Source organism: Monodon monoceros, unplaced genomic scaffold, assembly GCF_005190385.1.
Source record: "Monodon monoceros isolate NGI ecotype Baffin Bay Population unplaced genomic scaffold, NGI_Narwhal_1 Super_Scaffold_5, whole genome shotgun sequence".
Classification (NCBI taxonomy): Eukaryota; Metazoa; Chordata; class Mammalia; order Artiodactyla; family Monodontidae; genus Monodon; species Monodon monoceros.
This window is the reverse complement of record NW_021703782.1, coordinates 109,493,639-109,506,330: the sequence shown is the minus strand read 5'-3', so window position 1 is coordinate 109,506,330 and position 12,692 is coordinate 109,493,639. Positions and strand designations below refer to the sequence as shown.

General features: G+C 49.2%; 1 protein-coding gene across 4 annotated transcripts in view; it reads left to right on the top strand.

The window, feature by feature from the left end:
- AK8 (adenylate kinase 8) overlaps positions 1-12,319 on the top strand; it is a 128,701-nt gene extending 116,382 nt beyond the window's left edge. For 2 of the 4 annotated variants that reach the window (XM_029204034.1, XM_029204035.1), the window contains 2 exons: positions 10,743-10,823; positions 11,966-12,294. In XM_029204034.1, coding sequence (XP_029059867.1) covers positions 10,743-10,823; positions 11,966-12,203 — 319 coding nt within the window. In that variant the 3' untranslated portion in view covers positions 12,204-12,294. Of the gene's footprint in view, positions 1-10,742; positions 10,824-11,397; positions 11,726-11,965 lie in introns of all 4 variants that reach the window. The other 2 variants (XR_003790900.1, XM_029204033.1) reach the window with 2 other exon arrangements.
- The last annotated feature ends 373 nt before the right edge of the window (positions 12,320-12,692 follow it).

Sequence of the window (12,692 nt, the reverse complement as noted above, 5' to 3'; positions counted from 1 at the left end):
GGGAGAGGGCAGTGTTGCCAGAGTTTGGACACCGGGCCTGCCTGGACCCGGGGAAAGCCAGAATTTTTAGAGTCTTCCTGTGTCCAGTCTGAGAGCCACTGGTATAGCTGGCGCCCCGAGTTGGCAGAGACCGGCTAGTCCTGGAGTGTAGCTCTAGCTTGCTTTCCACTTGTCCACTGTCATTTTTTTTGCCTTAAGCTCATCTGCCTTTCTCTTTGGGAAAAGTTTGCAGAACTTTCTGACTTCCAATGATGTACATTTCATGATCATCTAGGAAGTGTCTGGGTGGCCGTGTGCAGAGGAATTATTCTCTTTCTTCCCAGTGGTGATGGAGGCAGAAATGTTTCAAGGACTCTCAGATGGAGACGGATTATGCAGGAATTTGAACCTGGGGTCACTCTCCTTACACCGGACTGGGGCACTTTGCACAGCGCGTTCTGAACCGCCAGGCGTGCTCGTTAATTTCCCAGTTAATGACAGTCGTGGAGACTGTTCTTCCTGCCCCCTGGAGAGATTTTAGAGGTGGGCCGTGTAGATTTGCCACTATCAATTATGCACAGTTTTAAACAAGAAGTGGCCAGTGGGAGCCTTGTTTTCTGAAGGAGTGGGGAACCGGCGGGGAGGGGACCCTGCAGCGGCTACCTGAGGGCAGGAGGCATGCTGCGCAGGGGTTTAAAATGAGGTTGAGACGTTTGGCCTTTTGTTTTCAAATTGTACTCTTGTCAGAGTAGAAAAGATACATAGTAAAAAATTTAAAACTGTGGCCGGGGACTTTTCCGGTCTCCAGGGAAGCCTTGCATCCAAACCCTGTCCAGCATCGCATTCTGTGACGGGAATCAGGCTGCACCTGTGGCTGAGTGGACCCGGGGGCCGATCCCAGAGAGCTGACGGGGCCGTCCCTGTGAGATGGAGTAGGGCCTTGCACGGCATCACAGCTGGTTCCCTCACGTGCTAATCCACTCATTCGCTGCACGTTTATTCAGCCCTCCCCACGTCCCCGCACGAAGGTTGCAGCACAGACAAGGCAGCCCAGCCCCTGTCCTCAGACAGCTCCTCCCACAGGGTACTCAGAGGTGTGGATCCTTCTGCAGCTGACCCAGTTCTTATTTTTTGTTTTTTTGATAGTCTGTGCATAATTCACTTGTTTCCTCTAACCACTCTCTCCCAAGTCCTACCATCCTCAGCTCCATTCATCTTTCATTCCCATTAGAGTCCTCTAACAGCTTGCCCATCCCTCGCTGCCGTCCCCACATGCAGCCACCTCTAGACACGATGCGGCCTCTCCCTGCCCTTGGACTAGGCGGAGGCCTTGTCCTGACGCGTCCATAACAATGGTTACTCCTGCTTTGTGCTATCCAATGGCCCCACTTGTTGCAGTCATATGAGGACTATTTTGCAATAGCTTTGATGTTGCCTCACCTCTCTGATGTGTCAGGGGCACACGTTTTAAAGGTGAGCAGACCATTCTACTGTACAGTGTCACCTTGCCTTCTTTCTTGGTGGCTCTCCTTTCTCTCCGTTTCCTTGCTTCAGTGGCAGTCATTGAAAGTTCCCCTTTGAGAGACGACCCCTTGATTATATCAAAGCTTGAGAGCCACTGCTGCCTACGCTCCAGCCCCGAAAAAGGGCTCCGCGTGGCAGAGGCTGAGTCTTGGTTTAAAGCGTGGATAATGTCGCTGCCTTCCTTCCGGACTTTGAAGGAACTGGGGAAGGAGGAGTCGTTTGAGCCTTTTTCAGGAAACTGTTTTCCTGGACCAGACTTTCCCAATTTGAATATCAAATTTGGAAACACAAGGTACTAAGGGATCTATTTGTGCGTCCTCCTTTATGTCATTGTGCGTGTAATTCACATTTGTACGTAGTCTGGTTGCAAATCCTTTATCAGACATAGATTTCATAGTTATTTTCTCCCAGTCTATGGCATCTCTTTCATTTTCTTAAGGTCTTCTGAAGAGCAGAAGTCTTCAATTTTTAGATTTCTAATGAAATCTAATTTATCAATTTAAAAATCTATGTGTCATGATTTTGGTGTCATATGTAGGAACTCTTTAACCCAAAGTCACAGAGATTTTCTTCCAGAAGTTTAATTGTTTCAGGTTTATATTTAGGTTCGTGATCCAGTTTCATTTAAATTTTGTGTATGGTGTGAGGTATGGGTCAAGATTATTATTATTATTATCATTATTTGCATATGGACATCTAATTATTCCAGCAACACTGGGTGAAAAAACCATCTTTCTCCATTGAATTGTGTTGGTACCTTTGTTGAAAAGCGATTGGTCATATTTGTGTGAGTCAACTTCCAGACTCTTTAATCCATTGTGTCTAGCCTTTCACTAACACTCATACTGTCTTGACTACTGTGGCTTTGTAGTAAACCTCAAAATCAATTTGTTCTGCTTTTTCAACGTGTTTTAGTGATTCTAATTCTTTTCCAGGAAAACGCTCCATGTAAATTTGAGAATTAACTTGTGTGGAATCTTCAGAACACCTTCTTGTAATTTAGATTAGAATTGCATTGAATCTGCAGATCTAGTAGGATTGACATTTTAACACTATTGAGTCTCTGAGTCCATGAACATGGTATAGCTCCCCATATGTATTTAAGTCTTTGGTTTCTTTCACCAGTGTTTTGTAATTTTCATCAGACAGATCTTATACATATTTTGTTAGCTTTATACCTAAGTATTTCATTTTTATATTATAGTAAATGGTACTTTAAAATTTCCGTTTCCAGTTGTTTATTGCTAGTGTCTTGAAAAGTTGGTTTATATTTTGTTTATTGATTTTGTAGTCTGTGAATTCACTGAACCTACTTATTAGCTATAGTGACCTTTTTGATGATTCTTTGGGGCTTTGAATTAGATGATCGTGTCATCTGCAAATAACACAATTTTATTTCTTCCCTTTCCATTTGTATGCTTGCTATTTCCTTTTCTTGATATATTGCACTATCCAGGACTTCCAGTAAGATGTTGAATAGGAGTTGTGAAAATGGACGTCCTTGCTGTGTTCCCAATCTTAAGGGGGAAGCATTCAGTCTTTTTTCTTTTTTAATTATTTATTTATTAATTATTTTTCTATTTATTTATTTATTTTGGCTGTGTTGGGTCTTCGTTTCTGTGCGTGGGTTTTCTCTAGTTGCAGCAAGTGGGGGCCACTCTTCATCGTGGTGCGCGGGCCTCTTGCTGTCACGGCCTCTCTTGTTGCGGAGCACGAGCTCCAGACGCGCAGGCTCGGTAGTTGTGGCTCATGGGCCTAGTTGCTCCGCAGCATGTGGGATCTTTCCAGACCAGGGCTCGAGCCCCTGTCGAACCCGCGGATTCTCAACCACTGCGCCACCAGGGAAGCCCAGCATTCAGCCTTGATGTTAGCTGTAGTGTTTTGGTAAATACCTTTTATTAGACTGAGGAGGAAGTTACCTTCTATTTCTAGTTTGCTTATAATATTTATCAGGAATTGATATAAATTGTGTTAAATGCTTTCCTACATCTATTGAGATGATTATATAGTTTTCTTCTTTAGTCTAATAATATGGTTATATTGATTGATTTTCAAATATCGAACCAGATTTCATTACTAGGCTAAACCTCATTTATTGTAATGTATTATTCTTTTTATGTGTTGCTGGGCTCAATTTGCTAATATGTTATTGAGTATTTTTGCATCTGTATTCATGAGGGATATTGGTCTATAGTTTTCTTGTAGTGTCTTTGTCTGGTTTTTGGTATCAGGGGAAGGCAGCCTAATTAATTAAGTTCTATTCTTTCCTTTTCTATTTTCTGAGTATGTATAGCACTGGCCTTATAATTAGTATAGAATTAGTACTATTATAGGTTCATATTTTTTGGTCCATCCATTTATTTGTATACATATGTATATTAAGAACCTCATTAAATTGTAAACTTATTCAAGGCTAGAAATCCACCCCTCCTCCTACCTTCATCATAATGTCTATTAACCACACCGTTGTGCTCATTTTTTTTTGTGGTAAAATATGCATAACATAAAATTTAATATTTTAACCTTTTGTTTTTGGCCATGCATACAGCACGTGAACTCTTAGTTCCCCGACCAGGGATCGAACCCATGCACCCCTGCAGTGGAAGCCTGGAGTCTTAACCACTGAACCATCAGGGGAGTCCCCTATTTTAACTATCTTTAAGTGTACAGTTCAGTGGTACTAAGTACATTCTCCTTGTGCAACCATCACCTCCATCCATCTCCAGCACTTTTCCATCTTCCCAAACTGAAACTCCATCTCCACTAAACAACAACTCCAAATTTCCCCTTCCCCCCAGCCCCTGGCTCCCACCATTCTTTTTTTTTTTTTTTGGCCGAGCTGCTTGGCTTTGAGGGATCTTAGTTTCCTCACCAGGAATCGTACCCGGGTCCCCTGCAGTGAAAGCGCTGAGTCCTAACCACTGGACCATCAGGAAATTCCCCCACCATTCTGCTTTCTGTCTTTATGAATTTGACTAATCTAGATACCTCATATAAGTGCCATCATATAATACTTACCCTTTTGTGTCTGATTATTTCACTTAGTGTAATGTCTTCAAGGTTCATCCATGTTGTAGCAGGTGTCAGGATTTCATTCCTTTCTAAGGCTGAATGATATTCCATTGTGAGTGTATGTCACGTTTTGTTTATCCAGTCGTCCATTGATGGACGTTTGGGTTATTTCTGCCTTTTGGCTGTTGTGAATAATGCTGCCGTGAACTTGGGTGTGCAAATATCTATTCCAATTTCTGCTTTCCCTTATTTTGGGTATATATCAGAGGTGGAATAGCTGGATCACTTGTTGCACCATTTTACATTCCCACTAGCAATGCACAAGTGTTCCACTTTCTCCACAATCTCACCAGCCAACACTTGTCATTTGCTGTTTTTTTAAAATATTTATTTATTTGGCTGCGCCGGGTCTTAGTTTGCGGCACGCGGGAACTTCGTTGGCGCGTGCGGGATCTAGTTCCCTGACCAGGGATTGAACCCAGGCCCCCTGCCTCGGGAGCACGGTATCTTAACCACTGGACCACCCGGGGAAGTCCCTTTGCTGTTTTTTTGATAATAACCATCCTGATGTGTGTGAAGTGGTATCTCATTGTAGTTACATCATGGTGCTTTGTATGGAGTTTTGCACAGAGTAGAGACTTACTGGTTGAGATCAAGAGGCTAATAAGGGCAGACCCCTGCCTCTGGACGGAACTGGACATCATATTTATTTAAAGCCAGTTATTATATGTCATATCTCTCAATTTATCAAATCTATCCATGGGTCCAGAGAAAATTCTAGCCCTCTGTCCCCAGTGAGTTTAGCTCTGGAGCAGGGGGTAAGCTTCAAGGCCTTTGAGGAAGAGGCTTCCTTTGCTCCCCAGACAGAGCCCCAGGCAGTATGATCAGAGGGGTCATAATGGGGGTGGGTCAGGAGATCCCCACTGTCATTCACTGTCTGTCATCAGTGCCCTGGGTGACAGAGTGTGAGCCCTCGCCTCTCTGGGGGGGGGGACTCGGTTTCCCCATCTTGTACACTGAGCGATTGAATCAGAGCAGTGGTTCTCAAAGTTGGCTGCATACAACAATCACTTGGGGAGCTTTTAAAAATCTCCACTCCCAGGCCTCCCCTTGGGCCAATTATAGCAGAATCCCTAGGTGTGGGGCCCAGGCCTCAGTATTCTCAAAGCTCCCCTTCCAGTTCCAAGGTTTGGCCAAGGTGAGACCTGAGATAACAGCCATGCTTCCCATACCTGCCTGAGTATGAGGATCACCTGAGCTGCTGACTTACAAATACAGGTCTCGCAGCTCCTCCTGTGGAGGACTCCTCCTGGGAGGGCTGCCTGGAATGTTTTGTTTTGTTTTTTAATAATTATTTTTTGAAGAATAGATGATTTACAATACTGTGTTAGTTTCAGGTCGGAATCTGTGTTTTAGACAAGCCCTCCAGATGATCCCCAACATCAGGCAGATCTGGGAGACATGGGATCAGAGCGGCACTTCTCCAGCCTCGATGTGCACACACATCCCTCTAGGTCTTGTGAAAATGCAGACTCTGATTCAGTGGGTGGGTGGTGGGGCTGGTACTTTTGCTGCTGGTCCAGGGACCCCACTTTGAGGGGCGAGGGATTAGAGGTACCTCCCACCTCCCTCCTGAGGCAGCCACCAGCCTGAAATTCTGCAAACCCCAAGGCAGGCGTAGCTCCCTGCCCTGGTGAACCCAAGCACATATGCCAGGGGTGTCTCTGCCCGGTGCGCCCTGCTTTGAATATTCTTTGCTTTCACATTCTGTCTTTCCTAGCTGTTATTGTAAATGATACCCAAAACCGGCAGGTGGGGCACGCACAGGGCAGCAGAGCTGAGTGGGCTCCCCGCTCTCCCCGCCACCTGGCTGTGGCCACCAGGTCGCCGTGAGCCTGGCTAATCAGCTTCCAGCGTGGAAGCGCAGCTCCTCCCCAGCGAGGCTTTTCCCAGCGACGTGTTTCAAGTACCAATTTGGTGTCCTTTGCGCTTCTGATCTCGCCAGCCTTTCACAAGCCATTCCCTTGAATGACGACAAGCGATCTTGATATGCTGGGTTAAAAATCTTTCAGTGGGGGCTCCTTTGTTTATGAAGCAGCATCCATTATCACGGATTTCCAAACTGGCTCCCTTTCTACTGGCGTCGGCATCCGGAGCGGCACCGTCAGCCGCCAGCTGCGGTGACAGCCACGTTTTGGTGTTGCTGGTGGGCCTCTCAAGTTCTGGGGGTGCGGGGGGGGGGGCAGGCATGTTTGGAGTGTAAGAGATGAAAGCACATTGAAACGTCTGTGCTCCCGTGTTCAGACGCTCCTGATCTCGCATGTTTTATTTGGAGGCTGTTATTTTGAGGCACGTGGGGAATGGAGATCATTGTCGAGAATGCGTGCGGGGGGAAGAGGTGGGTTTTCATGGCTCCCGCCCACACCCCAGGCTGTGCTCACTTCGTGGAGGGGAGGCTGCAGCTTTCATCAGCTACCAGCGAGGGGCTTCTTGGCAACTGGGCAGAAGTGAACCTCAGCAAACGGTGTGGGCAAAAAGAGAAGAAAGTCAGTGGGAGACGCTAGTCTTTTTAAAAATTTTTGGCTGCGTTGGGTCTTCGTTGCTGCGCAACGGCTTTCTCTAGTTGCGGCCAGCAGGGGCTTCTCATTGCAGTGGCCTCTCTTGTTGCGGAGCACGGGCTGTAGGCGCGCGGGCTTCAGTAGTTGTGGCTCGCAGGCTTAGTTGCTCCACGGCATGTGGGATCTTCCCGGCCCAGGGCTTGAACCCATGTCCCCTGCATTGGCAGGCTTATGGATTCTTAACCACTGCGCCACCAGGGGAGCCCGGAAGATGCTGGTCTTGAAGGAGAGCATTTGGCTCACGTTTGACTCTTTTTTTTTTTTTTAATTTACACATTTTCCAGAAGCAGGTGTGGAGAGACTAGATGTAGTAGATGGCCTTTGAATAACAATTGCAGGAAGCCCAGCTCAAACTGGTTTATGCAAAAGAGATTTATGTATTCATGTCGGGGAAACATTGAGGGGCGTTTGGCTTCAGGTACAGCTTGATCCAGGGCACCAAACAGTGTCTCTCACCATCTCTCTGCTCTCTCGGGGTGGGCTTTATTCTCAGGTAGGCTGTCTCTGGGTGCAGGCCCCAGGCAACCCCAGGCTCCCGTGCCAACAGTTTAGCAGCCCCAGAAAAAGTGAAAGCTCCTTTCTCTCTGGCAAGCCTTGGGGCAGCCTCTCATTGGCCTGGCTTCGATCAGGCTGCACCCTGACCCAACTTCTGTGGCCAGGAGGAGCTGGCACTCAAATTGGCCACACCTGGGCCTCCCTCATGCCCAGCCCCACAGCCCGGGGATGAGATAACTCCAAACAAGTCATAGGGGTAAGTGGGCATCGGGGTGGCTCCCCAGAGGGGCTCAGGAAAATCGCCAGGAAGCAGTGTGAAGACAGAGTGCGGCATCTGGGGCGGCCCAGCTCTGCCACCTCCTCACGTCAGCTGTGGCCACATCCTTCATTGCCCTGTGAAATTCAGACCGGTGACTCCTAACCCTTTTTAAGAACCAGGACCCTTTTGAGAACCTGTTGTGAAACATGGATCTATCCCTTCCCAAAAATCACACGTACTCCATAGTTTGTGTGTAATTTCCAGGGGTCACAGGACCTTCAAGAGTGCCTGGCCCAGGTGTTCTCCAAGGCAGCGGATTCCAGGCACTGGGTGTGGGGAGGGGGGAATACTGGGCGCCCTCCATTGTCTGCTGAATCAGCATTTCTGGGCCAGGGTGTTGGCATGCAGCAGAGTCACAGTCTCCCAAGGGGATTCTGATGCACCTGGTCCCTGGGAATTAGGGAAACGCTGATCCCTTCCAACCCCGGAATTTAGCATCATTCTCAACTCTACCAGTTGGTTGAGATTTTTGGCTGGGATGGAGGAAAGTCAGTCAGGAGGCAGAGAGAGTATATAAATAGAGCACTAGAATGGGGTACCACCTGTTCACTTATTCCTTCCTTTCCTGAGTGCTTCCCGGGTGTCAGGACACTGGCTGGGGGCTGGTCATTGCTCTGGCCCTAGGGGTGGCACCTGGGCCCAAGAGGCTGGTCCAGGGCCCACGGGGACCAATGTGCCACTGGACCCACTAAAGCTTGGCCTCTTGGCAGCCTGATCAACACATCTGGTGAATTCCTGGGATGCCGGTGAAGGCTTCTTGTTCACTAACTTAGGAGGAGACAGAGGGTCCACCCTAAAAAGACTCCCCACCCAACTGTGAAGGCGGGAAATCGCTGAGTACGTTTTTCTTACACTTAGAGGTGCTTTTCGCCTGAATTTACTTACTCGGAAGTGACATGAACAAGGTGTTGGGTGCACAGTGAGGCTGTCCCCGCTACCGCTGTCACGGATGTCGTCCCCAGCGGAAGTTGCATCAGCCATGGGATGCTGATGTCCGAGATGACGACTCTGTTAAATGTCCTGTCTCAGCCCTATACGATGGGCTGGTGAACACAGGGCCTCACTGCAGAGCCTGGTACACAACAGGCACTCAATAAACATAGGCATGAATTAATTAATGAATAAACAGTAAGTGAGCCATAGAATATTCTAGAACTTATTTTTTTAAAAACAAACGGAGATGGTTTGATACCAGAAGACAGGCCCTGGATTAGATCTGTGGGGAAGAGCTAGAACACTTGGTTCTTCACCCCGACCCGCTTCCTCCAGCCGGACCCCAGTCAGAGCAGTGGCACCTCCCACCAGTTCCATTTGCCTCCCGACTGACACGGGGCGGTAATGCTTTGCGGTAGGGCCTGTCCTACACAGAGTGAGAGGCTGAGCAGTACCCCTGGCCTCCACCCACTAGATGCCAGTAGCACTCCCCCCACCCCCTGTTGTGACAGCCACAAACATGTTGCCAAATAGCTTCTCAGGGCAAAATCAGCCCTGATTGAGAAACTCTCTCCTCAGGTTTTATATAAAGAAAGGCTTCCCAAGGACAGATATCGTATTGTATCTCTTGTATGTGGAATCTAAAAAAAATGGTACAAATGAACTTATTTACAAAACAGAAATAGAGTCACAGATGTAGGAAACAAACTTATTGTTACCAAGGGGGGAAGGAGAGGTGGGATGAATTGGGAGATTGGGATTGACGTGTACACACTACTCTATATAAAATAAATAATTAATAAGGACCTACTGCATAGCACAGGGCACTCTTCTCAATACTCTGTAATGACCTATGGGAAAAGAATCTAAAAAAGAATTGATATATGTATAACTGATTGACTTTGCTGCACAGCAGAAAGTAACACAACACTGTAAATCAACTATACTCCAATAAAAATTTTAAAAGGAGGGCTTCCCTGGTGGCGCAGTGGTTGAGAGTCCGCCAGTCCGGGAGGATCCCACATGCCGCGGAGCGGCTGGGCCCGTGAGCCATGGCCGCTGAGCCTGCGCGTCCGGAGCCTGTGCTCCGCAACGGGAGAGGCCACAGCAGTGAGAGGCCCGCGTACCGCAAAAAAAAAAAAAAAAAAATTAGAAAAGGTAAAAGAAAGACTTCCACCGCCAAAGAGGAAGGGAATTAAACCATTTGAACTAGGGGTTCAGGAGATGGATTCTCAGGCAGGCCCAGTCGGAGTCCTGAGTTATCAGAAGTGAGAGCTGTGTCTTTTCTGGTGGGACTATTGATTTTGAGGGTCCTGCTCCTTTGGGTCCAGGACTCCTCTGTGAAAGACAAAGTGAGGAAGCCCTGCACTAAACTTGTCACATGCTTCTTTTCCTTACATCTTCAACACCAGCAACTATCACTGCACCCATTTTGCTGGTGAGGAAACTGAGTCTGACAGAGGTTGTGTTAGTGGCCCAAGGTCGCCCAGCAGGTCCACAGTGGAGGTGAGATTCTAACCCAAGTCTGCGTGACTCCAGAGAACACGCTGTCCTGCCACAAGGATGGGGCATCTGCTCCCCAAAGCTCACCTGAGTGATGCCCCCCCCCACAGAGTCCCCCCTACCCCCGGGAGAGATGGGCGCTGGGCACCATCCCTGAATCGGGGTGCGGAGAGCTTCCAACGGCAGGGCGGCCGCGCCTGCATCTTTCCCAGGTGACCGTCCAGAGTCTGATACTCCGAGCCCTGAGTGATGGCCACCGAGGCTCCACCCACTCTCGGGGGCTGATGCCCACCCTGGTCTCGGACGCGTCCAGCCTGCGGTTCCCTCCAGCTGACCATGGTGCTTGTTCTTCCTCGTAGGGTGTTTTTCCTGAATGTGCCATTCGATTCCATCATTGAGCGGCTGACCCTGAGAAGAACCGACCCTGTCACAGGAGAAAGGTTTGTGCCAGGCTCCACGCCCCACCAGGGACCCACTCTCCCTACGTAGCTGACCGATGCCAGGGCGGGGCTGCTCCAGGGATGACGCCAGTGACGACTGACAGAAGACTCTAGAAAGGGGGTTCCCCCAGCTATTGCTCCTCTGCGCTTCCTGTCGGCCCCTCTATTCCTGGAAGAGCAGCAAGAAAATTAATGTCCGGGGCTCTACAGCAGTTGTTGCAATGTTCGCCGGCTCTGTCCTGGGCTCCGCGGGTGAAATGGCGCTCCAGGCCTCTGCTGTGACCACAGTACATCCCAGATGTGGTTGCTGTTCAGACGCGTCCCCTCGGGAACCAGTTCACCTTCGAGCCCTCCCACAGCTACGGGGGTAAATCCTGAGTTTTATTCTGCATCTGACCGAGTACAATCACTGTGTTGGTGTTGAAATCCAATTTATAGTCTCTGCGATTGCAAAGAGGTAGAAGCTTCCATCTTCCCAGTAATCAAGGCCCTGTTTCTTGGTCACCAGACCACGTTTCTCAGTAGGGAGTGAGGAGGGGCTCGAAGGAAATACCAGGATTTTCCTGAACTATAGGTCTGATCTGTCGCCTTGCTGCCGGGGGACATCTTTTCACTGACCTGTGTCAAGTACCATGACCTTCACGCTGCCATGCCCCTGGGGTCTCTCCAGCAGTGACGGTGGCACTTCCCGTCATCTCTGCTCACACTTGGTGTTATAATGTCCCATCCCCCGTTGGACTGTGAACTCCATAAAGCCAGAGGCAACTGCCTTGCCTGCCGCTGCGTCGTCAATAGCAAGTGTGTACCAGGCGTCCATGGTAGCTGATAAATACCGTTTGGAATGAGGAAGAGAAGAAAGGAGAAAGGAAGGGACTGAAAGGAAGAAAGGCATCCGGCCCTCGGTATATTACTATATTCTGTCCTATTACTGACCTGCATGTTTCCCTCCTGGGCAGGGCCTAGGCTTTGGGTCTCTCTGCGGCTCCCGGACCCAGCTGAGGGTGTGCACACAGCTGGTGCAGAGTAAATGTTTGGTGGCGGTGGTGATGGTGACCAGCTTGCTCGGCAGTAGGACAGAGGGCCCCTTTCTGCCCTGTCCTCTGAGCTGGACCAGGGGTCACCTGCTTCCCCTCCTCTCGCAGGTCCCACCTCATGTACAAGCCACCTCCGACCATGGAAATCCAGGCCCGTCTCCTGCAGAGCCCAAAGGATTCTGAAGAGCAGATCAGGCTCAGAACGGAGCTGTTCTACAGGAATTCCGCTGAGCTGCAGGAGTTCTACGGGCAGGCCATCACCCTCAACGGGGACCAGGACCCGTACACGGTCTTTGAATACATAGAGAGTGGGATCATTAATCCCCTGCCCAAGAAAGTTCCCTGATGGCTTAAGAGCAAAGGAGCATCCCCCAGGGGAACAAAGTTAATCCTTCTCCCCCGACCTTCTGGAAACTCAGCCAAGCCAATAAAGAGTGTGGAGTGCAGTCTCGTGTGTCCTGAAGGTGAGGTGGCCAGAAGGTTGCCTCGTTTGGGGGTCTGGGAGCACAGGACAGGCAAAGTCCCGGAGACCAGTCAAGCAGAGCGCTGCGGACCAGGTCAGACCTGGGATGCGCTGTGGCTCCAGCACCAATGTGCTGTGCACCCTGGGATTGTCACCCGATCCTCGGAGCCCCTCGTTTCTCACAACTAAAACGGGGTAATAACAGTCCCTGCCTCACGGGGTTGCTTTGGGACTAGACGGGATGATGCTGGTGAAGCGCTTAGCACGGAGCCTGGCACGTGCTGTGCTCTCAGGAAATGCAGTTTTACCGAAGCCGCTGTCTCTAGAGCAGCCTGTCCAGTAGAACTCTCTGGAATGAGGGGCATGCTCTCT